The sequence below is a fragment of the Leptodactylus fuscus genome, chromosome 1 (genome assembly GCF_031893055.1).
Source record: "Leptodactylus fuscus isolate aLepFus1 chromosome 1, aLepFus1.hap2, whole genome shotgun sequence".
In the NCBI taxonomy this organism is placed as follows: domain Eukaryota; kingdom Metazoa; phylum Chordata; class Amphibia; order Anura; family Leptodactylidae; genus Leptodactylus; species Leptodactylus fuscus.
This window is the reverse complement of record NC_134265.1, coordinates 303,770,396-303,797,438: the sequence shown is the minus strand read 5'-3', so window position 1 is coordinate 303,797,438 and position 27,043 is coordinate 303,770,396. Positions and strand designations below refer to the sequence as shown.

The 27,043-nt window shown below is 41.0% G+C and overlaps 1 protein-coding gene across 3 annotated transcripts in view; it reads left to right on the top strand.

The window, feature by feature from the left end:
• The window catches only part of DLC1 (DLC1 Rho GTPase activating protein), a 342,693-nt gene that overhangs the window by 279,055 nt on the left and 36,595 nt on the right, over positions 1-27,043 (top strand). Inside the window, exon 1 of one of the 3 annotated variants that reach the window (XM_075258710.1) lies at positions 21,327-21,690. The exons of the other annotated variants lie outside the window; for them this stretch is intronic. Coding sequence (XP_075114811.1) covers positions 21,654-21,690 — 37 coding nt within the window. The 5' untranslated portion in view covers positions 21,327-21,653. Of the gene's footprint in view, positions 1-21,326; positions 21,691-27,043 lie in introns of those variants that run through there. 3 annotated transcript variants of the gene reach the window in all.

Below are 27,043 nucleotides of genomic sequence, written 5' to 3'. Positions count from 1 at the left end.
TGTCTAAGCCTCTCACCTCTACCAGGTTATAGTCCTCTCTACATCGGGCTGATGAGATCCAACCAGATCGAAACAGCTGTCCTCGATTGAGAGACTATAACCTGGTAATAATCCCAGCGTCATTGCTAAACAAAGGCCTCTTGGAAGGTCGGGCATGAGGCTAAAGGGAGCAGCCATTATTGGGTTATTTCACTGGAATCCTGTCTTAAGACAGGCTTGCACATTCCAGTGAGCGCCCTCTATTGGTTTGCAACAATGAGGCAGCAACTGTCTTCCTAATTACATCATGGAAGGCGGATTTGCATATTCTTCCCATAGTATAAAGTAAACAGTGAAAACTGCGATGATGACTTTCTCTGCGGCAACACCTTACATGGAAGCACGAAAGGCATGTTCACTATTGACCTAAGATCCCCTACAACAGCATCTGGGAGGTTCAGGAGACACTCTGGCACATTTAACTAATTAAGGACCGTGACATTTTCCCTGGTTCAGGACCAGACATCTTTTGGGGGCGGGTTGTACATGCATTATTGAGGTCTTTTTTTTTTTTTTTGCGTCTTTTTTTCTTTAATAAATAGGACTAGATTTTTATGTTTTTATATTTCCATGTTTTTTCTTTATTTTAACATTTGAAAAAATTGAAACAAAAAACGAGGGGAAGTGTGTTTTTTCAGATTTTTTTTTTTTTTTTTTTTAAATCTCACAAAGTGCTACTAAAAAAATGTAAGTAGTTTTTCCTCTCCTTCAGGGTTAAGAGTGGATCACCCGGATACATGAAGTCAACAAGCGGTCCAGTAGTGGTTAAGGACAGGGTCAAGCAAAATGAACCCTGTGTCTTCTGAATTTTAGAAATTTAATTATTTAGCTCACACATAGAATACGGGGAGGAAGCAGCTATTAAGTGATTTACTACCTTGTTTAGTACAGTGTTCCAGTCTTATTCTGGATTTACAGCAGCGTCATAAGACCGAGTAGAGTGTAGTATCAGCAGTTAGTTTTGTGTCTTTACCAGCAACCTTCTCCACCTTCCCTCTCCATACACTTCTATGTAAAAAGTAATGCAGCCTCATAAATGGAGAGGGAACATCTTTATTTAATAAGATATATTACAAAGCTTCTTATATTCATCTGTACCATTTCATTATTTAAAGGGAGAGGAGTTTCTGAAATATTTCAATAGATAGTTTGTCTGGAAAAATGTATTTCATTGTGAATGGCTTCATAGAAACCTGGAATAACTCAAGGTTGATAGAGTGGGGGCAGAAGGGTAGATCTTCCAGACTTATGGACGTCAACTGACAACCTTTTCTCAGGGGATCATACCAACTTTGACAATATATAGGCAATGATCATGGTCTGGTAGGCAACCATTTTTAGCTACAGGCACCCTACTAATATGCAAGTTTCAGTAGCAAATTAGTTCTCGGCTTTCACGATCTGTGCCCCAGGTGAAGAGCTATCTGTGCCGATACCGTAGCTCTTCACCATCAGAAGGGCGTTCCTGACAATCAATCAGGAACGCCCTTCATCACAGCAGCACCTATAGCGCTGTACTGTGAGACCGGGGAGGAACGCCCACTCCCCGCTCTCACAGTACAGCACTATTGGCGCTGCTGTGAAGAAGGACGTACCTGACAGATTGTCAGGAATGCCCTTCTGACGGTGAAGAGCTACAGTATCGGCACAGATAGCTCTTCACCTGGGGCACAGATTGTGAAAGCCAACAGTGCGCTGAATTCAGTGCACTGTCGGCTTTCCAGCAGTATATAAATCCGCATATGCCCCAACTCATGAAAGGTCCTCTTTAAGGGTAAAGGCTGTTCAATGCAGTTGCCACTTCTCTTCCCTAAATTGTTACCATACAAAGCTCTACCCAAAATTTTATCAGGAATTAAAAATTATGTATTATGTTGTAGTATTAAAACCTATAATATTATCATGTCTGTCCTCCTACAGAGACGTTGTCAATAGAACATTTTCTGAAAACTAGAGCTGGACATAAAGTAAAAGAAAGTCTATCTGAAATCTCCATGTGTTCTACAGATCTTTGCTCGATACTCACAGCAGCACATAAACCAAAAATAGAAACTTTCCAGGATGGAAGTTCAGCAGAGGCCTCTTAAATTCCAGATGAAAAATGAGTTTTTCATGTGTGCCTGCTTGAATGAAGTATCGAGTATACAGGGACTTAAAGGGATTCTATCACATTGAACAAGCAATCCTCTATAAAGCATCCTATAGATATGAATTGTAGTGTTTTAAATGTTATTCTTTATCTGTATGTTCAGTAGATCACTTTGTCACATACACTGGTGTCTCTGTAGTGTAGGATACTATTGTAACTTTCTAATGTTAGGGCCCCTTCACATGGCTGATACGCTGGCTGCTTTAGAACGTGTAAACGTTCCGTAGCAGCGGCGTCTAAAGCAGTTCCCATTGTTTTCTATGGGAGCCGGCATACGTGCGCTCCCCATAGAAATGAATGGAAAAAGCAGCCCATTCATTTCTATGGCGAGCGCGCGTCTGCCGGCTCCCATAGAAAACAATACGATCTGCTTTAGACGCCGCTGCTACGGAACGTTTACACGTTCTAAAGCAGCCAGCGTATCAGCCATGTGAAGGGGCCCTTACTCTGTTTTTTACTCTTATTTGTACTCAGTGCTTCTCTACATTGTGATACGCTGTGCTAGTCATGTACGTTTTCATTCAATAAATACGTGTTGAAACTAAAGCATCCTATGGAGCAGGAGAAGCTGAGCAGATTGATCCAATTTTTTTTTTTTTACGGGAAAGATTCAGTTTAATGTGTAATTTTTGACATGTTCCCTTTAAACTAGCAATAAATTTGGGCGTAGACATTAGATTGCTTATTTAGTGTACATCTTACCCCGTGAGACCCAGCCCAAATCAGCCATTTCTAATATATATGCCTTAATGCAAAATCTATTACATATATTGTTCTTGTAGTTAATATGATGGAACCTTTGCAATGTTTTAGCACGTTTTATATAGAGTGGGTGCTATGCATTGGCAGTCCTACCTTTTAACTCTAGTTTCATTTTTTTTTTTTACACAATGATAGAAATATTTAACTGTATGGCATAGAGCTGTATAAATTGAGACCACAGGGTATGCATTGAGAGATTTATTTATTTATTTTGGTCTTACAATGCATGGTGAATCTTGACGTTGGTTTGTGAGTTTGCATGTTTTGGCCAAACTATTGAGTATTACCATATGGTTATTTAAAAAGGATCTTTCATGTCCTCGGGCAAATGCAGTTTTACATACCACTAAAAAGCTGACAGTGCGTTGAATTCAGCACACTGTCGGTTTTCCCTTTATCTGCTCCGGGTGAAGAGCTATCAGTACATTTACTTCAATGTCAGAAGGGCGTTCCTGACAATCTAACTGGGAATGCCCCTCTTAACAGTCTGTCTTCAGTGCTGAGCAGTGATCGTCATTGCTGGGTGGTATGGAACACTCCCTCACAGTATTCAGTGCACTGTCACCTTTCTAGCGGTATATAAAACCACATGTGCCCGAGGACATGAAAGGTCCTCTTTAACCTTTTTTTGTAGGATTCAGTCAGGTCCTGTTATTTTTGCAGGAGGCAGGTACTAGTGGAGTGCAGGCAAGGAGGTGCTGGTCAGCCTGCCCAATCAAACAGCAAGGGCATGATCGCAAGACTCTCCCCTGGTGCCACGAACCCCATACCACCACACAACAAGTATCTTACACAAGTTCTATCAGCATGCACCTGAAATGCTGGCATCCACCCTCCATGGACCACAGGCGTGCAAGTGGCTGCCCTACCAACATTACACACCTGCACTGCCCCCACGTCTGCATCCTGCACAGAACCACACCCCATTTGACATTCCCCTCAGAGTCATGCCTCTATATTACTTCCTCCCTCAGTGATATGCTTCTGGCTCATATCACTCGCAAAGCATGGGGAACACCCGACGCTGAACCTGCAAGCCCACATGAGCCCACTCCAGAGCTATGCCCCACCATGCACCAGTTAAGCGAGGTCCCATTCAGTGGTGTGTTGGTGCCTTCACAGATATGAAGAGATGGTTAGTGAAACAAAATAGTGTGAACAAATTCCTAGAACAGAGAACAAAGAGAACATTGTGAACTACTGTAATGTGGGGCTTTCTCAAGGGGTACCGAGCAATGCGGTTAGGAGCATCATAAACATCAGTGCTTCTTTAAAGAGGTTGTTCAGAACTTAGAATCTTACGGCCTATCATTAGGAAAGGCCATAAATATATGATCGTGGAGCCCATATCAGCTGTACGGAGCGTCTGTACTATATATACATTATCGGCAATTAATCCCACGCCCTGTATAGTGGCCAGGTGCTGGTACTGCAGCTCAGCTCCCATTGCAGGTCTCACAGTGCCTAGGTCCAGGCTGAGCTCCATTTGCTGCTCCCTTCTAAACGTTCTAGACAAGAATGGAGACATTATACAAATTCTGTGCAGATGTTGGATTCAGACACTGAATACTGTTTTTTTCTTTTGCACCTTTATACAACATGAAGCACAGTCTGTCATTGTATTACAAAAAAACTGTTGTGATTTTCCTATTGGGTTTTATGATGTAGTATGTGATTTTACTGCAAGAATGGCAAGTGAGCAGGGTGTTGAGCTAATGCAGAGGAGATGTGCCATAAGCATCTGCGTCCATTATTGATGAGTTTCCTACGCCCTGGTTATGTACTGCACCTGTGGGATTCCAAAAAACATATCGCATCTGGTAATGTTCTCAACACTCTGAAGGGGAACAAAGCCATGTGCAAGCTCTGCCCCGTCACATGTTAAAAATAACCTCAAGGACTCAAGTAGAATTGTATCTAAGCCATTCAGAATATTATTGTTTTTATTATTTTGTCCACAGCAACCCTGGTACAATACAATAGTAGTTACCATTGTATATACTAGGTATGCTTATAACAGTAGAAATAGGCTATTAATAATAGTTACTCGTAATGAAAAAATACATTATATTTTCTAATCAGCTTTTAAGATGACAAAGCCCAGAAAAAAACATAGAACCTGGTTATCTAAAATTTTATAAAAGGGTTTGTTCTCCTTTTCTAAACAATGATGCCACTCCTGTCTATGGACTATGCCTGGTAATAGAATCAGTTCAACTACAGTACCTGACCAAGAATGGCACTATTTCTGAAAAAGCATCCAAAAGGCCATATTTACCTTATGTAAGGAGAGGCAACGGTTCAGTACAGGACGCAGACCGGCCCAAGTGGTATATAGTGGAGATTGCGCAGGTGCAAAATACCGATAAAGCATTCGCCCACACACTTTCATTCCGTGAGCAGGGTTTATGCTTAGCCGTCCAAATGCACACAAATATGACTTATATAAAGTGCCAGTTACATAATAATGTGAGCTGCACAATGCTATTACAAATGCCCATACTATTAGATCAGGTGGGCTGCCCAGCACTTGTTTATGTACACCCCACAAGCACCATTACCTTTTTATCCTGTGTTAATCTTGGACAACCCATTAAAACTTCAGCTATTCCCTTTAAGGCTCAGGCCCCACATTGCAGAAAGACAGCTTTTTTGATGCAGATTATGTTGTGGTTTTTTGAGCCAAGAATGGCTACAAAAGGAATGGAAAATATATACAAAGCTCTTATACATCTACCTTTTGCTGATTCCACTCCTTGCTTTGGCTCAAAAAACTGCAACAAAATCTACAACAAAAAAAGCTCTGTTTATGCAACGTGGGGTCTCAGCCTAAAAGTAGCCCCCTGGATTAGTAAATCAGCACATCATAGCCCTATAGAACAGGGAAAAGCAGCCCACACATTGGATGAATATTGGCTTAACTGACTGTTTTCTCTAGGTACAAATGATCATCTAAGATGTATGGAAGCCTCCCAACTTTCCCCCAATGGCAGATGTCTGAGAGATAAGTATGGGGCAGATGGATATCAATGTCACTGTCTCTTTTTCCTAGGAAGATAAGCCATTGGCAGACTGTCTGGCAGCGGTTTACTCCCTTCTTGTCCTTAGTACACATGTGAGCATGCATGTGTATAGGGGAATCAGACAAAGTGACTGGCCATGTCTGTAAAAGCGCTGCGGAATATGATGGTCCTATACAAGCAAAATAAATACATAAAATAGCTCACGTCCGCAAAAGCAGAATCTCATGCACTGTATATGGCCAGTTTTAGAGTCATGGGCTGGGCCATGAATAACTAACCAACTCTATAACTTTATTGCGAAAAATAGATTTTTGTGTAATCTTACTTGCACAGTATCTCCATTAATAACTGTTCAGTTTCATAGACTAGCAATGATTTATGAAGAATACATTGTGAGTGATATTACAGAACAGTACACCGGTATGTACACCAATATGTTACATGAGGCATTGTCCACCGCCGCTTTTCCAGTTAGGTCCCATTGAGCTAATGAAGCCAAGACTCAAAGACTGGAAGAATTAGTATTGTAAGGATAGACTGATGCAGCGGGGATTTAAGAAGTAGGTAATGGTTTGCCAAGTGCAGCGTCATCTCATCATATATAGACAACATGTCAGTGGCTGATAATATAACAAATCCATTCCCACTCTGTAAGAATCTCCTCTATGTCATTTGCAGACCGACTTTAATACCAAAGGCTACAATGATATTATTGTATCCCAGTGACCTGTTTTATTACAGTACTAGTCTGCTATATCAGTAGTCCCTTTGTCACTTGTTAATACATACAAGGACAAAGAAAATCAGATGACCACAAAAATGCAAATATCGATCTAAAAATAGAGTTAAAATTAACCCACCCCAGGGTGATGTGCAATGTATACTGTATAATGAAGATAGTGAACTAGCGAGGTAGTGAGCTCAGCGATGTTATTAAATAACAAACCATGCATTAACCTTTACGGCTATATAACAATACATTGCATACCTAGGACATTTTTACATTACCGGTAGCTCTTTTATGGTGATACTCTGTGCTCACATTGAAATTAATATCGTGGTTTATTGAGCAATTGCTTTAAAAGGGTTTCCTGTGTTCTCTGCCCCCCTAAGGCTTAGTCTGCAGAAACCTTTCATGTAACAGGCACGAGAACACAGGTGGTTGCGAATGGTTATTTCCGCTAAAAAAAATCAGTGCAGGGCTATTGTGTCTGGGCCAGAAACACCCTGATGTTCATGTACCTTACAGCACGTTCTAGGACGAGTTTGCAGTTACATTCTGTTATAGCTTAATGATACTAAGACATTACAAAGAACGTCTTCCCATTTCTTTTCCCTATTTAGGATTTCTTATCCTCTGGCGGAAATAATTAAAAAGGTAACATTGTTATAAAGTAGATAGAAAAAATAGGACCAATAAAGGATTAAATTGGGATAATGACTAGAATTGATTGCTCCTGAAGGTGTCACAACCACCTAAATCACTCCTCAGGGACACTAATTGACAATAAAAAAAATAGAGTCCTAAGGACATGTTTGCGAATGAAGCTTTTTTCTGTGAATGCAATGATAATCTATGCAAGTGATTACAATATAAAAGCAAAAAGATACATTTAGTGAAGAAAAAAAATGGAGGTTGTGTTGGGCTTACTCTGGTTTGGATGCAAAATGAGTTACGGTTGGGCATGGAGGCATACTGGTTCTGTATGGTATCCTGTGGTACGTGTCCACAGATGTTGCAGCTAGGCCAGTAGGTCCTCCACACTCATAGGTTGCTGAAGATGGCATCCCAGCTGGTCTTATTAATGCTTTATTGGTGATAAATCTATCAAAGAAGTGTTGTAATCTGACAGAGACATTCCTGGGAAACCATTGCTGTGTGTGGTTGAACATTATCCTGCTGAACAATCCTAGTTGAAAACCTGACAATAAGAGACCACACATGTGGCCGCAGGATGTCCTGTACATATCACTAAGCTGATAGTGTCCCTCATATCATTACTAGGGATGAATGACGCTGAATTCAGCACACTCTCGGCTTTCCCGATCTGTGCCCTGGGTAAAGAGCTTTTGGTCCCGGTACCGTAGCTCTTTACAGTCAGAAGGGCGTTCCTGACAGTCAGTCAGGTACGTCCTTCTTTAAAGCAGCGCCTATCGCGCTGTACAGTGTGAGCGCGGAGGAACGCCCCCTCCCTCTGCTCACAGTGCTCGTCCATAGACGAGTATTATCAGGAGGGGAGGGGGCGTTCCTCCCCGCTCACACTGTACAGCGCGATAGGCGTTGCTTTGAAGAAGGACGTACCTGACTAACTGTGAGGAACGCCCTTCTGACTGTAAAGAGCTACGGTACCGGGACCGAAAGAAGGAGGGGGGAGCCTGAAAAAACTGAGATTGCTAAACGTAACACCACAGGGTCGAAGTAAGTCAAGGTGGTTTAGCAGAATCTTAGGAGTCCCATTGGTACCACACAATTCTAAAAAGATCGACGTGGTAGTTAATCGATGCAGTCAATGATTCCAGTATCCGGGTCTCCCTAATCCTCCAGACCAGAGCCCATAGAGAGGAAGGGTCGGGGTGCTTCCAATGTGCTGAGGTCAGATATTTTGCAATCCAAAAACATATGGGTCAGGGTGCCATTCCCCGTATGCCATCTCCAACAGCAGTTTGATGACTTGAGGAACATACGATGTAAGACCTCCAGGGTATGACACGTCCAAATACTTTCTAACAACTAGTTCAGAGCAGCGTAGAATGTGGGCAATACATTACAATCTGTCTTGTAATGATGACTAATCCAAGGATAAACCATTACATAACCATAAAGGCATTAATCCACTGCCGGCATCAGCATATCACCCTGTCTAATATGGGCTCTGCTGCTGACGGACAATCAAAGCATATGCTACGGAAACACTTTGATTAGTCGTTCCCTCTGCATATCCTTGGTGCTGAATGAACACTGATCACGTTTTGCAGCAGATCTGAGTACTGTATATCTGTGGAACAACATGCAAGGACTGAGAATTCTTGGTAAAGTATGCGGGTTATACTTTGGTGCATATAGCTCCTATACATAACATGAAAGTCAACTAAACCCACTGACGTACATAGGCGGGATGAGCCAAAAATCCTTTTTCCAATGGCTGATGTCAGTGTAAAAAAAAATCTAATTGGATTTTAACTGAGATAAACCATTGCAACAGGGGTCTATCATTGCCTTTACTCAGTGAAATAGACATGATCATTTGGTTGAACAAAGAGTGCATGTTTATGATAGAGACACGAAGAATATATTTAGGATAAACAAGTAGCACATTTTCATGTAAGCTAAACCAACTAATAAGTGTTATAGAGTTATTCTAGGAAGTCTAACAAAAAATACATCAGATTTATCAAACCTCATTGCACACTTTGATAAATCTGGCACGGTTTAAGACTGTCTAGTCTAATCCCCGCAGCCACACCCATGAAACTAGGTCCGTGTGTTGGCCAGATTTACCGGCCTGAACAGTATGCCTGTAGACGGACTCTTAACAATACAGTTATCTATGATACTAAGAGTCCCTGCCTCCCAGCGATATACTATCCTGTATTATTATAATCACTATTGGGCAAAAGCTCCATGTGGCGGGCCGCAGCGAAAAAATGCAGTGGGAAAAACCGTGGCAGCACCGCATTGCATTTTTTCCTGCAGCACTTTTTACAGAATGTCCTCTTTCTGGAACTTTCTGTTCCCATTATACCTATAGGGAAACCATATTTCCATAGGTATAACTGACATGCTGCGATTTCCAAAACCGTGACAGTCCATCTCCCATCATACTGTTCAAACCAGTAAGTTCGGCCAACACATGGACAGAGTTTCACGGGTGAAATTTGATCGTGTAAATGTGGGGTAACTTTACAGTCTTAAACAAAGACTATGCAACTGTAGTCCCCCAAATCTGCTCCCAGGACCTGAATTGTGTTTGTCAAATGTCTGACAAACCCTTTAGAATACTTTTTTAGTACTATACTAAAGTTACACAAAATACTCTATGTACATAGAATACTATGAAATGTTCCAACCCATCAGTTACAATAGCGTTAGCATGAAAATTGTCATTATTATCCCACCAACATAGAGTGAAATTGTAGAAATAAATGTAGCGGAGGGATTAATGATTAATGAGACTGGAGATTATTGTGTTGTTTTAGCCTTGTAGTCCAGAATAGCTGACAGGAGCAATATCGAAATAAGAAGGGGGGAGAAGGCAGGCCTCCTGAACTTTCACCAGGGATGATGAAATCTAAAATGACAATATGTGAACAGCTAAAACATGATATATTTAATACTCCCCGGTATGTGGGGTCCACCTGTCCCCCGATGCGGGATCATTTACTACACATGTGTTAATCATCTGCTCCTTATTGGAATGGCTTTATGCTTCTCTCTATAAGGTATTTTCTTCCCAACCCACAGGATTAGGACTGATGAGTCTTAAGCACTCTTTAAACTTACCTTGATCTTTCGCCATTTTTTCTCACACAATGGAGTTTGTAGCTGTTATCTAAAGAGCTATACATTATCCCGGTACAGCACCGCCACCTGCTCACTGTATTAATGTGCTGATGTTTGCTCCAAACACTTGGAGTTTACCAATGCTCAATAGTATTATACATTGATCTGTTAGCTGTTTGCTCATGTAACCCAATACTGGTGCTCAGACATCTTTTTTCAGATGCTGTATAAATTTGTTGCTGAGTCCTATTGTCACCTTTGGTTTGTCAAAGCCTACCTATGCATATGTGTATGCATCTATCTTACATTCAGCAATTTTAATAGTTTCTTCCCATTGCCACCTTTATCTCTAAGGTCTTATTCACTCAACAGTGTCATTTTTGACTAATCTAAGGCTGAGGCCCCACGTTGCGGAAACGCAGCTTTTTTTGTTGCAGATTTTTCTTGAGCCAAAGCCAAGAATGACTATAAAAGGAATGAGAAATATATAGGAACTAGAGATGAGCAAACACTGTTCGGATCAGCCGATCTGAACAGCACGCTCCCATAGAAATGAATGGAAGCAGCCGGCCTGCGGGGGGTTAAGCGGCCGGCCGCCGGAAAAGTCTGCGTGCCAGGTGCTTCCATTCATTTCTATGGGAGCGTGCTGTTCGGATCGGCTGATCCGAACAGTGTTCGCTCATCTCTAATAGGAACTACTTCTATTTTCTTTACAATCCATTCCTGGTTTTGGCTCAAACAAACGCCGCAAAATCTGTAACAAAAAAACTGCGTTTCCGCAAAATGGGGTCTCAGGCCATTGTTTGCATCCGTTCCCTTCAATTTTTGCATTTTTGATGGAGGAGTGTCATCCATTTTGCATCAGTTTTTAACTGTCAGTGAAAAAAGACAGATGAATTTTATTGTTTTTTGATGGATCTAATGGCTATTTTTTTGCATCCATGATGCAAGACGAATTTTATTGGTCTTTCTTTTTTTGACCCAATCACCTGATCCATTCTTAACAGGAATACAATGAACATCAATCTAATTTACATCCATTCTCCTTGAGCAAGTGGTTGGAGACTAGCTGCTCTGATGTCTCCCATAGGCCATAATCGAGGAGGAATATATGTATGTGTATATATATATATATATATATATATATATATATATATATATATATTGCTCCCTTTCATATCTATAGCCACATACATGTTGGGGTGCCACTATATAATGTTTATGCATGGACAATCGCATGATCATAGTGAGCAGACTGGTGGTCTCCCCATTTATGTAGGGGACACAGGCCTCCCCTTATTCATGGCGATCCCTATGGTGATACTCCTGACAGTAAGACATTAGACAAATATGGTTTGTAATATAACCTTTTGAAGCATCAAAACGATCAGATGAAAAGGACATACATTTGTTACTCTACGAAAAAGCTGAAGGTTGAAACTCTAGTTAGATATCAATGTGTAGTATGAAGCCTCAAGAAAAGCCACAGCCGATATCCAGTGAATGTTACATTAACCATTAAAATGGTATACAGAAAATCCTAGGAATGGCCAGAAAAATACTCAGTATTTACAGAAATGATAATCTCTGGGTTGAACCTTTTGATCCTTTTCCTGACCTTTCCTGCTAACTCTATGATGTTTGTACAAGGTCTTAGAGGAGACAGCTCAGCTCATCCACATTAGGCCTTAATCTGTCTGCCTAATTTAATTACATTCTTGTTTTTTTTTTCCAAATTAAATGGTATTTTTTCATTTAGTCAAGGCTGGTTAGACTTTTTTCTCAGGGTCTAACATACAAATTCATTGCAACTAAATCTAGAGAGTAACTGGTACACTATTCACATTTTTAGCTAAGAACAAGCCAAACAGTAAATTTCACTGGATTATATCCATCTGTATATGATAGCTGGGGAAAGCTAATATTTACTAAAGCAATAAGGTATTGTTGTTTTTGACATGAAACTGTTTACCGATAAGTATTTGGACACCTGTGGTAGAATAGAAAAACAACAATTATTCATATACAATAGTTGGTAGAACCCAGCAGATGCTTCCTTACAGATGGTATTGATGGACACAACACTCCCGGATGCCTGGTGAAACTCCTGGTGTATGTGAGCCATTGGTTGGGTGCGGTTTCTCTGGCTAGCACTTGTCATTCTCTATCTCCCAGTTTCGGGGGTCTGTCAACTCGGGGCACATTCCGACAATCGCCGTTCACCTTCCACTTCATAATCACATAGGCCACTGTCGATTTTGGGTGATTCAGTTCACTTGCTATGTCCCTTAAGGATCGACCATTTCGTGGTACCCCACAATTACCCCTTTCTTGAAATCGGACAACTCTGCACTTTGGGGCATCTTACATACGACTAATGCCAATGCAGTTTCTTATTTTACAGCAGAAGGTGTGACGTACATCACGACTGCAGATATCTTCATTTGAATTTGGTGTCCAAATACTTATTGGTAGACAGTGTATAATTCCATAAAGTGGGGCTCTACCTTTATTGCTGCTGTGTATTGGCACTTTAGCAATGTCAAGTTTGCTATTAGGATAGAATATAAGTATATTTTAGGCTCTCCTGAGTTGAAATAACATGACCAGTGTAAATTTCTCATGAAACGTAGGTTACAAGTGCATCATTGCTTGCATTACTACTGACAGTCACTTCCTCAGGGCCTTAGGGACATATTTCACAAACTTACTCTAAGCTTACGATGATAAGTTTCATAGTTCATTGCTTGATTCAACATTCCAACAATCATCTCCAAGATATGTGAGGAGGAAGCAACTTCTTGGAGTAAGCCTTTACTGTACACTAAAATAATAAAAACTACAATATCCCTACTCAGTAGTTTAAAACTATATGACGGCACTGGGATGATATCTTACAAACACTGAAATTCCAATGACATAGACATTTGGGATGATACAATAAAAACATATTCATAGTTCAATTACCAGAGGTCAAGATGGCAAGATGTCTTCTCAAAGACATTGATGTACACAAAAGAGCTCTTGGGACATCTTTTATGATGGCTACACAGTTGTTATGAAAAACGCAAACTAAAAAGTGCACGGTGAACCTTTGATAATATGCTCATTGTTGTGCGGTCATTCTTTTTGGAAGTAATTGATAAACTAGAATTATTATTTTTTTCTCTACTCTACAAAAGGCCATAGTCTATATTTGTCAGTTCCAGGCTGAAACATCGAATTGGATGGATAGCATTTTACATCTATGTTATTTTGATGGTTAAAAATCACAAAAATCTGTCACTTTGTTCCTCATTCTCTATATGTACCTCAAAAAGAGCCCCTTTCTTTCCAGTCTCTTATCACAGAGCAACATCCTTATGTCTCGCCAGAGGCATAACTTGAAGGGGTGCAGAGGTTGCAATCACACCCAGGCCCAGGAGCCTTAAGGGGCCCATATGGTGTCTGTTTCCAATGTGAGGATACCAGTACTATATAACATACATTGTAATGGGGGGCTAATATAGATTTTGCATTGGAGCCCAGGAGCTTCATGTTATTCCTTTGTGTCTCCCTAGTCACTGTGAACCATTAGAGAGATTGTCTCACAATAACAACATGACACTTACACATAAACAAAATCTGAATGGAGCCGAAGCTTGCATGTGCAACTGTGCCATCTTACAAACACTGAAATTCCATTTTCATTTTGTCGAGTCCCATCCACAGGGCCCAAACAATCACATATACAGTATATCATCCACCTAAATCTATGCAGATATTGGTCTTGGCTGGATTTAAACCCGGGACTCCAACACTGTAAGATAACCACTAACCACTGAGCCATCATGCTGTCCAAACTAACGGGGGGGAAAAATGAAAGCTCTGTATATACATTTATGTGTGTACTAAACAAACCAATATAAGATTGTTGTATAAATGTCCGATAATAGTGACTGCTATTTGTTCTTCTTCCACTTCCATGTAACTTAATTCTAGACAAGGTTAAAGCACTGCAGAGTATGATGTTGCTAATTAAGTAAGAAAAATGGATTATAGATTCAATAAGCAACTGTTTCACCGTCTTTACCTTGTCGCCAATATAATATTTAATCTTGAAATTTTTTTATTTTCAGTATTCATTTCTCTTCTGAATTTCATTGTCCAAGCATCCATCTATTTTTAGCTAGAAATTTAGCTCAGCAATGCAAAATATTGTGATTGCCCAAGATCAGTTCTGGCTTAGCCTTGAAAAGTCTGACCTTGGAGGTCATATTGTGACTCCACTGCAACATACTTCTCAAATTAGCTGCGGAGGGGGATATTGGAGGTATACTATATTCTAAAAAAAAAATATCAGTCTACAAAGCAAGAGATAAAGAGATAGATAGATAGATAGATAGATAGATAGATAGACAGACAGACAGACAGACAGACAGACAGACAGACAGACAGATAGACAGATAGATAGATTAGATGGATAGATAGATAGATAGATAGATAGATAGATAGATAGATAGATAGATAGATAGATAGATAGATGGATGGATGGATGGATGGATGGATGGATGGATGGATGGATGGATGGATGGATGGATGGATGGATAGATAGATAGATAGATGGATGGATGGATGGATGGATGGATGGATGGATGGATGGATGGATGGATGGATGGATGGATGGATGGATGGATAGATAGATAGATAGATAGATAGATAGATAGATAGATAGATAGATAGATTAGATGGATAGATAGATAGATAGATAGATAGATAGATAGATAGATAGACAGACGGACGGACGGACGGACGGACGGACGGACGGACGGACGGACGGACGGACGGACGGACGGACAGACAGACAGACAGACAGACAGACAGATAGATAGATAGATAGATAGATAGATAGATAGATTTGACAGACAGATTAGATAGATAGATAGATAGATAGATAGATAGATAGATAGATTTGACAGACAGATTAGATAGATAGATGATAGATAAGATAGATAGATAGATAGATAGATAGATAGATAGATAGATAGATAGATAGATTAAAAAATCTTCTGTATTTTTATATCAGTGAAAACATGTTCTGACCTGCCATTGTGGCTGACAGGGCCGCCGATAGGCCAGTACTACTGCTACTGGCGTCAGGGGCCCGGCCAAATTAAAAAATTGGGGGGGCCCGGTTTTGGCCCACCACCATGTGCCGAGCCCCTGGCACCCGCAGCAGTCATTGTATGTTCTATTTCAACTCAGATCTGCGTCCAGAGGATGCAGATCTGAGTTGATCACATACGCGGCTGAAGAAAGGAGCTGACACAGGTCAGCTCCTTCCTTCGCGCGCGAACGCCGCCTACTGGCAGTGTAGACACGATGTGATGACGTCACATCGCGTCTACAACTGTGCGCCAGTAAGAGAGAGAGGCGTGCAGAGAGCAGCGGGGGAATGAAGGAGAAGGTAAGTGGAATGTGGAATGTGAAACTGGGGGCAGATGAAGGAGAGGGCGGCATGACACTGGGGGCAGAGATGGAGGGACATGAATATGGGGGCAGAGATGGAGAGGACGGCATGACACTGGGGGCAGAGATGGAGGGACATTAATCTGGGGGCAGAGATGGAGGGGACATGAATCTGGGGGCAGAGATGGAGAGGACATGAATCTGGGGGCAGAGATGGAGGGACATGAATCTGGGGGCAGAGATGTGGGGACATGAATCTGTGGGCAGAAATGGAGGGGACATGAATCTGGGGGCAGAGATGGAGGGGACATGAATCTGGGGGCAGAGATGGAGGGGACATGAATCTGGGGGCAGAGATGGGGGGACATGAATCTGGGGGCAGAGATGGGGGGACATGAATCTGGGGGCAGAGTTGGGGGGAGATGAATCTGGGGGCAGAGTTGGGGGGACATGAATCTGGGCGCAGAGTTGGGGGGACATGAATCTGGGGGCAGAGATGGGGGGACATGAAACTGGGGGCAGAGATGGAGGGACATGAATCTGGGGGCAGAGATGTGGGGACATGAATCTGGGGGCAGAGATGGGGGACATGAATCTGGGGGCAGAGATGGGGACATGAATCTGGGGATAGAGATGGGGGACATGAAACTGTGGGCAGAAATGGGGGACATGAATCTGGGGACAGAGATGGAGGGGACATGAAACTGGGGGCAGAGATGGAGGGACATGAATCTGGGGGCAGAGATGTGGGGACATGAATCTGGGGGCAGAGATGGGGACATGAATCTGGGGATAGAGATGGGGGACATGAAACTGTGGGCAGAAATGGGGGACATGAATCTGGGGACAGAGATGGAGGGGACATGAAACTGGGGGCAGAGATGGAGGGGAGACATGAAACTGGGGGCAGATGAAGGGTGTATATGAAGCTGGGGGAGACATAGAGGGGGGACATATAATTTACGGGTGACTGTAGGAGGATTATACAGTGTGCGGGCACATGAAAAATTAATGAGTGGGCGGAGTCAACATAACAGTGGGTGGGGCGGGGGGGGCAGACACTTAGGCTGTATGGGGCCCCAAAATTCCTGATGGCGGCCCTGGTGGCTGACACGTCCTCCAAATGTAAATCTTTAGCCATATACAGAAAAGTCTAGATAGTATTGTATTTCTGAACTAAGTGTACAGGACACATGTACCCAGTATATATGCTAGAGAGCCTAGGAAAAAAGTTACTGAAGCTACAGAGCACTATTGATGAGACGTCAGTATACAGTCAGTGGATCAAACCAGGTCCAACACCAACACAAAAGCTTTGGAGGTTTATGACCAACAAACTGAAATTCAAGATGCTTGGCACGCCCCAGGTGATCGATGAGGCCCATCACATGTGGCAATTGTGACCCTGGTGCATGACATCATCTGGGGGGCTGAAAGAGGCCAAAAGAAGACCCAGAGGGAGAGATAGCTGAATGCCATGAAGAGGCCCAGAAAAGGTGAGGGAAGGTCAGTATAACTGTTTATTGTTTTACACCTCCCCTTGGACTCTGTCTATTAAACTCTGGATATGAAGAGACCCCAGAGTATAATAATTTCACTTCCAACTATTGAACTTGTTTGGCCCAAAACTAACCTGAAATGAAATCTTCAGAGTTTTGCCCATCTCTTGTTTACTCCCATCTTGTCAGTAATTGAACCGATGGTGGTAATATGAAGTACATGGAGGTACAAAAGTATAAAATACCTATAGAAGCTACATATCTGTAACATAGATATATGAACGAGGGCTTAAAGGGGATCTCCAGGATGAATCATTTTCTTTACATACCCCTCTTATTCATGTAGAATTTCAGTTGATTATGTTAAGTAAAATTCCATTCCTTTCTAAAGTGTTCAGTGACTTCAGTGTCACTGCATTGAAATGGCACTCAGTTTTCTTGGACACAACTGCAATTTTTATACTGTGGCCTAGCCACAGGATAGTCCATCAGTTTCTGATCGGGGAGGGTCCAACACCCAGCTCCCACAATGATCAGCTCTTCTGGCTGCCTCCGGTTGCTGGAAACTACTACTATGGAAGTGACCAGAAGCAGGTCTGCTACAGTTCAAATAATAAATGTGAACAATGCTGCCGCCTCTGTTACTTGAATGGGAGCACAGCTGTTTTTGGCCCCATCCACAGCTGATGTTGAGGGTTTGGGTGTCAGACACTACTGATCAGATATTGGTGTCTTGTCTTGTGAATAGGTCATCAGTATAAAAAAACATTCTTTGGGCCCATATACGCCTTTTAAGCCAGCGATACACATGAGAAAGCTGTGGACCAAAGGCTCATTCAGCTATCTCTCCTACGTTATGTATACACATGCAGCCTTGGCTTGGCAAGTTGGCAAGTACCCTATTTGGCCTATTTGTGTACAAGCGAAGTAGAACTAGGGAAAAAAAAACACTGACCAACCCCTGTGAACAAATGAATCACAAGGTGTCAGGGAAGAGTTGGTAGGACTCCATATACATTAGACAGTCAGCTAATCAAAATGTGCATGTTCAGCCAACTTATTTGCAATGTGAATGGGCCACTGTATTATGTGTGTGGAACCATCATAAAAATGGCCCATACATATAGAAAGGAGGCTGCCTCTGTGGCCTTGTTGTGATACAAATATCACACCTGGAGTGGGGACGCATTCTCTTTGCAATGTATATAAGTCTCATACATTGCATAGCAGTGAGGGAGGGGGATGCATAGATCTGTATACAGTAGCAATGGGCACAATAGGGAGCAAGAGGGGGAGTTTAAAAGGCGCATTTGAAAAGCCTTCTTATTCTTCTAGAATTACCCCTTTAAAGGGCTTGGATCCGCATAGAAGTAGTCCAGGATTGCAACAATACAAGATCTGCATCAACGCTTGTGGTGGACATCACATAGGAATGTATAGATTGTATATCTTAATGTATTCACAATCAGAATTCCACTTTACAAAGTCATCTTATGTAATACAATACCATATGTTACAACTAGTGAATACAAGATTTATCCTGATGAAGCTTTACATATCACACTTCTATCTGATGAGATTCTACTTTGGCAGTATGTCTACGACCTCTTCACCCTTCCTAAATTATTTGGTCACATAGGCATATGACCAGTGTATGTAGCCTCTGTTCTTAATAGACTGTAACAAAAGGCATGGCCAGTGGCTATTGAGTCAGTATCACATGCCCTTCATCCAATAATAAATCTTCCATAGGATTTTAGTACATGTAAGTGTTATGGTCTGGTCATGTGCGGAGAACAGCAATTAAAGGGACAAAAAGGGGCTTTCTGGATTTACTGGGGAATGTCTCCACTTTAGTGACAGACTTGATGTAATTGGTAATGGCAAATGTTTTAAAAGCAAATCATTGTGTGCTGGAATACTTTACCTTATGTAGTAAAGGTTACATTACACAATACATTGTGATTATGGGTTTATATTAGTTATTAAAGGGATTTCCCATGTCTAACAATATTGATGACCTACCTATTAATATTCTATCCCTTGAACTTATTAAGCTTATTGATCTGATCCAGTGGAGATCCAAGGGTCATGCATTGCGATAGTCAGGACCTATAAGTATCTGGGCGTGCTCCTCAACAATAAACTGGACTGGGCTGATCAACTGGAGGTGCTGCACAGAAAGGGCCACAGCAGGCTCTACCTGCTCAGGAGGCTGAGGGCCCTCGGAGTCCAGGGGCCACTTCTTAGGGCCTTTTTCAACTCTGTGGTTGCTTCAGCCATCTTTTTCGGTGTAGCCTGCTGAGGGAGCAGTATATCAACCAGGGACAGAAATAGACTTGACAGGTTGATCAGAAGGGCCAGCTCTGTCCTGGGGAGCCCCCTGGACCCAGTACAGGTGGTGGGTGACAGAAGGATACTGTCTGTGGTGAGCTCCATGTGGGAGAACAATTCCAACCCCATGTATGATACCTTGATAGCACTTAGCAGCACTGTAAGTGACCGTCTGCTTCACCCAAAGTGTGAGAAGGAGCGCTATCGCAAGTCCTTCCTTCCAACCGCAATCAGGCTGTATAATCTACATCAGACCAAGCGAAGATTACTCCGCACAGAGGACTAAATGATCCTGAATTCTTCCTTCTTTCTTCTCTTCCTTAACTGCTATGGACTCCTAGTATATCTTCTCTTCTCAGCATATGAAATTTCCCCAATGTAGGACTATTAAAGGATTATCTTATCTTATCTTATCTTATATGTGTGTCTACTTCTGTAATATATTACTGTGTATTATCCTGTATCTGTATTACTATGATGCTGTAACGTACTGAAATTTCCCCACTGTGGGACTATTAAAGGATTATCTTATTTTATCTTATCTTCATGGGGCTGGAGAGCTTCACCTTTGTAATTGTACAGCAGTCAAATCAAATAAGCTTTATTGGCACGTCCGAATGGATATTTGGCATTGCCAAAGCTAGTAAAGTGGGGGTGGGGGAAGTTGGAGTCGAGGGGGAGAGTATGGGGTGGGGGGTTTCATTAACTTGGATGCTATACTAGTACAAAATGTATGAAACTGTAAAAGGGAGGATACAACACTGGATAGAACAGATTGCAAGGGTTTTGGGAGTCAGTCTGATATGGTCCATTCTAAGGGATAATTGGCATACAATGCCCATTATATTGTTAGTTGTATCTGTATTTGTTTATGATTCAAAGCAAGATAAATCTTGTGGGTGAAACTTGACTTAGTTTTATATACAATACCGCTTCAGTTTGCCATAGTCATTCTCCATTCAGGATAGTAGCTATAGGGGGTGCAGCAGTAGAAGTAACTACCGGGCCCAAGACCCTGCGGGGGGCCCCAAAGGTCCCTCTGATAAATAAAATATACCTTTTTCCAAATGGTATAAGGTAGGCAGGGACTCCATTAAAGATTTTGCACTGGGGCCCAAGAGATTCATTATTTCGTAAAACCTCTGTGACCCAATGTCTAATGGAGTAAGACAGAACTGCTGTATACAGAGGTGCAGCGGAGTCACATTATACAGTTTGGAGGGTGTATAAAGCAGTATATAAAATACATGCTTAACATAAGCCCTCATTTTCGTATTCTCATAGAAAGCAATGCTATATAACTGAAGTCAATGCAGCCAAAAAGAGTAAAATATTTTTTTTTTCTTTTTTGCATCTGCTATCTGTGTGTAAGTGCCAGGTCTGCAAATCTTTACAAACTTTAAGATTTAGCCACGTCTCTGTTTAATTCAAGAGAGGAAGACAACCTGTGGCTTTTCCTCTGCATATGAATGGAGCATTTTGTGAGGCACACTAGTAAAGTGCCCTGTAGGTGGCGCTCATTGTATAGTAAGCCATAGTAGGCGTCATTCATTGGTTTTAGGGGAGGGGTAGGAGGAGCCGTCTAGAGCTGATGTGAGGGCTGAAGCTGAGCCTTGTGCTCAGTATGTGAGAGGAGCTCTAAGGGTTATTGCCTGGGATCCTGCACGGCCAGTGAGGAGGACTCAGACCTGCTACCACTTTATCATGGCTTTTCTGTCTCTGGGAGATACCCTCTGGATTACACCCTTCTTGTAACCTGTGGCTTCTTCCCAAACTGTGGATACTTTAACTTATTGGAGCAAATAATTCCTTGTTTCTATTGATCTGCAATGACTGTGACATCCTCAGCTGGGGAGGTCTATAGTGGAGCTTTGTAGGTGCTAGCACTGGATCCACAGATGTGTAAAGAGAAGCTGGATATAATGATCCTCACACGTAAGTTATATTACTATACACTGTATACTATATTGTTACATTGTATCCTATGTGCCTGCAGACTTCTAACTCCCAGCGTGGGAATCCCTGTGAGGAGTGGGCTCCCTGAGGCTGGAGGGGCAGCACTTCATTAAGAAAGCTGCTGGAAGCTGGAGCTGCAGGTATATAGGCTATACACCCTGCTATAGGGGAGGCCAAGGGACCTTCCGCCGCTTTTTAATTATTTTCTGTGATCTAAGTGATGGGCAGACTGCTGGGGGGGGGGGGGGGGGTGAGGGGATTGTGTGGCACCAGTGGGAGCCCTGAATACTGCACGTACTGGTGGGCAAACCCCTGCCCATGGATTTAATAAGATATTACTGCTAATCCTTTATTGATGAAAAGTTTCTTATAGATGAAACCATGTACATAATGTTTACCAAATAATAAATCGCATGTTACAATAGAGTGTAAACAAATAGAGAAAATAAAACTAGAATAATTAACTATAATATAATATAGTATAATAACTAATGAGAAAATGTTCCAGAAAATATTGTACAAAATGCTTTTTTTTCTGTAACTTTGGCAATTTTCATAATTGTTGCATCTGTGGTACCAAAATGTTCCAGTATCATCATAAAAGAAATGCTACATTTCTTCTGAATATTAATATATATATATATATATATATATATATATATATATATATATATATAATTTTAATTTGCAACCATTTTGTATAAATAACTATAGTTTATATAGTATCAATTTCTTATTACTTAGCCAGTTTTACAATGTATGCCACAACATAATATTTGCTGTTCAGTATCCAAATCCATGACCAGTTCATTCAATACCCTTTAGGTTAAGAAGACTGTCATTCACGGCTCATTGGATTGCCCAATCTATGTCCTAACTACATAGATATAATCGATGATCAGTAAATATTACAAAACTTGTTCAATACACTTTCCAGTAAGAAATTCAATGTATTGCACTTCTTTCTGTCATAATTATGATGACTCCAAGATCAAGTGCTCATGTTTGCTTGTGTTATATGAAAAGTTCCATCTGTGGTCAGTGCAACAACTCCTGCATGTCCTTTCATACTCTATGGAGTAAGTGTGTGCTTTGTAGCAGATGCATAATGTGATAGGGTTAGGGGATCACAGGTTTATGTGAATTAGTATTATTTAAAGTCACAGACCTAAGAAATCAATTCTTTGAAGTTCTCACTAATTAGTCTGCTGCTTCTTAGAAAGTAAATGACCCCCTCCTGTTTGTGGTGCCCATGATGTCATAGCTTTGCCTTTTGATCCCTCCCTAAAAGCGACACCTCCTGCTGGTAGTAAAAAAACCATATATACCCTGGGCAAATAGAAAACAAATTTTCCTTGTGTTGTCAAGCTGCCATGCTTGTTTGCCTACCTGCAAGCAAAACATATGGGTCTGCTGGTGCTAAAATATGTAGGGCAAGCACAAGGATCTTCTGTACAGCTCACACTTCATGAGATGCAAGCAGGTAAATCTGATGTTTAACTTATGTATTCCTTGTCATGCTCTTTATAGAAGGACAGTATTCTAAAGAAGTTACAGTAATACTGCATTTAGTTTCATGTTAAGAGTGTTAAAATGGTGAACCCATGTGTCTTGAAATTGAGAGCCCTATATGTTCCATTTATTTTAGTGGATATTTAGTTGATTGATATCAGGATGCCTCATGCTGATCCTAGATGCTAGCCATCTTCTGATCTGCAATGTCTCTGTGACATATTTAATTGTCTTTTACTTGATATTGTCTTATCTTAATGTAACCATAAATTATTGACAGATATTCATATAAATGTATAAAGAATCTGCAAAACCTATAGACTTGTCTCAGACTTTCATTGAGATAAGACATAGGTGGTTTCCCACCCACAACTTCAATTCCAAAAGGAGGTAACCATACATATTGATGGTTGACTAGCCGTTGAATGAACTGTATTGTTCTGTCTCCACCACCATATGCATTTTAGACCATAGTGGCTCTTCGTCATCCAAGTTGTCCATACATGTTAATTGACTTGAGCAATTTTTTACTGGGACCAACCATTCACAGAAAGACTGTTGAGTTCATGGTAGCCTGCAGCATACAAAGTCTGGACTAGTGACTATCAGATACAAATGATAAACATGGCCACCCTTTTTCCAGAAGACCACAGTCTACTCTTAGTAAAGATAAGATAATTGTATGTTAATTTTTGCTAGACAGACAGTTGTTTTAATTGAACTCTATTTTGGTCAGCTTTTGACCTAACCAAGTTGTGTTATCTAGTGGCTTAGTTGTGCTATCTAGTGATGCTTTGTGGTGGTCAAAGGTTCACTATAGTATAGAAACAAAGTCCTGGAAGGTGATTGGGCCACTGGTGATTTCTTTTGTCTTATTATTGTGTAACCTAGGCCTAAAGGTTAGGCCTTGTGTAATGCCTCATCCATTAGAATAAAAAGATGAAAATAGACAACCAAAACCATAAAGTTCATTGGCTAAAATTTAACAACTATCGTTTTGGCCAACTAAAGATATTCCATCATCCTCTGGAAAGAAATTGGCGTGTAATATTTTTGCTTGCTCTTTTTTCATAAATTTACCTTTTCCATAAAAGTAAATTCCCAGAAAGATTTTGTCCTTCACCCATCGTCACTGGAAATGTTTGGCTGTGTCTTTGAAACAATAGTTCATCATATAATTGTTCATTCAATGGTTGTTCACCCATCAACCTACTTCTATGTAATGGGTAAGGGTAGGGTTGAGCCAATCTTGAGATTTCAGGATCGATTATAAAATCCAATTTCCGATCGTTTTTCAGCCGATTACAATTGTGAAATTTGCTCAATCGCTGATCGGAATCTGATCTTTTCCGATCACGATTGCTCAACCCTAGTAAGTCCACCTGACCACCATTTTCTGTCTAGCTCTGACTAGCTCTGGATTGCAGTCTTAAGGCCATATAGTTCTCTCTGACAGGGCGTAGGAGACCACATAACACGTTCTTGGTTAATTTATTTCTGAAGAAAGTTATTTACTCTGAAAACAAACTGAGATTGTTTGGAGGGTGGCAGCTCATTTTCTAATCTGTCCACAGTTTGATCCTTTTTGGGGTGGTTTTTGCTTGTGTCTTGTGGTCATTTTACTCGCTAAGCCTCCTATTCACAGCAGAGAGTGAAGTGCAGCATGTCAGATCATTTCTGTGTGCTTCATCTGAAAAATAATACCGTAACAGATTGTAGAACAACCTCCGAGTATAAATCTGTCAGCAGCCCGGGAAGGGTGATATAATTCAGCATTCATCTGGCCCACAGGCTATTGCTGGTCTACAGCGTGGCTAATGGGTGTTAGGTGATGTCTATAACCTACCAACTTAGTTCTGCCATGCTGTCTTTCCCATCATAGCAGATGGTGGCAGTCCCTTTCATATCACCTGACCATCTTCTGCATAGATTTCCCTGACAGATTCAGCATGAAAAGAATGTGTGGAAAAGGTTTAGCAGATGTGTTCACATCTCAGTAACATTCCTTTATTCGGATATTTGACACTTGCTAAAAAAAATCCACTTTTATCACCAGCTTCAGAAGAGTTTATGATGTTTGGTATTTGCATTGAGGTTTATGTACGACCAAATACTCTACATGACAACCTGCTGAATGTTACCAGCTACGGCCTTACTGATATATTTGCTTGTTGTTGGCAAAAGTTGTCCACTAGGGGCGCTGTTGTAAAGCAAAGTTTAGAGTATATTTCTATAATAATTATGATTGTCTGCAGAGTGCCATGTAGTGGGACGGATGTGTAAAGATGTTTTCTGAGGATTATTATTTTTACACTTGATTGTGTGCCATACATGAGTGTGCATGAGTTCTAGGTAGAAACAGGAAAGTAAGTCTCAGTTGGGCACTTTTGGTCGTGATTTACCTCCATGAGAATAAAATATACTTAAATCCATGTGCCCAATCCTTATCTTCTGGACTTGTGGACACACAACTCAAAGACCCTGTATGGCAGCCTAAAGATTTCATATTATGGGCCAATTTTTTTGTTTTTGAAGCAGTACATTGTATAATGTATAGTACTGTGGAACATGCTCAATTTTTTATCACTTGTTCAATATACATCCAAAATTAAGAACATATGTTTGATTTTTTTTTTTTTAAATGGACAATATAGGCACCGCGAACTATTGCCTGCAAATTACTAAGCTATATAGCAAAGTTGTGTAGTAAAGCTATTTGCTTGAGGCCCAAGGCATGATATGGCGTCACACAGGTTGCGTACGATCCCATAGGGACAGTTCTAAAGCTCTAAGTTTTCATTCAGTGTGAATTGTCTGAACTGAAATAGCTGTCCTGTCTCGAAATGTGACGTTGCTTTGAGCAAATTCCTGATATTAAATATCCATCTACTATTGTGACTGGCGGCATGCGGTTTCTGGGTGGTGTCTATTTTGGCTTGGAAACTAGGATGCTGCTTTGAACAGGATGATCAGCAATGGTAAACAAGGGGTCTTGTACTTCTGTCCTCCCTAGTGACAGGAAGGAGGAAATGAGGCAATGCCTTTGGACTCCTAGAGGCTCCAGACAATGCCAGACCCACCCTGACGTGCAATGTATATGACAAAAAAGCCTTCTAAACATAATACTACCTTCAGATGTTTCCTCTTCCTTTGTATGCATGAAAGACCATATTGGGAAGGCACGGGGATATATAAAGCATTGTATCAAAAATATTTAAGGGATGTAAATAACTTCCATGATCAATATTTCCTCTATGTATTCGATATAAACTTAACCCATGCCTTGTTTCATCAGGATCAGCACACTTTGTGTGTGTGCTTGATATAAACAGCTCTAAATATCTAGGCATCCAACTGCTGTCTATAGACCTCCAAATGGCAGTCTATGGCGCACCATCAACCTAAAATCACATTTATTAGTGTGCACTGAAAAATTATACTTCTCACTGGTATTTCTCGATTTTGGGCAGTAGTTTTGAGTATGATTGGTGTTAAGCTGATAATATTTGGTTTATTGTACAGATGATGACTGTGTCATCTATTAGATAATATGATCCTTCATTGTTATACATGAGCCAAAAATTTTGGGGGGAGGTCTTGACTAACTTAGGTGTTAAGGCAATCTATATTGCTGTAGTATTTAATCTAATCATCTTATAGGATGTAAATTTGCCAGTGTGTCTATGGGGTTTGTTGGTCTGTCTGTAAAAAAATTTTTTACGTTGCCTTGTGGGGCCATTTATCATCTTCACTGTTGTCCTCCATTTTATGTTGGGTCTGTCAACTATCTCCCCAGGTTTCATTGTAAATTGGCATTTAT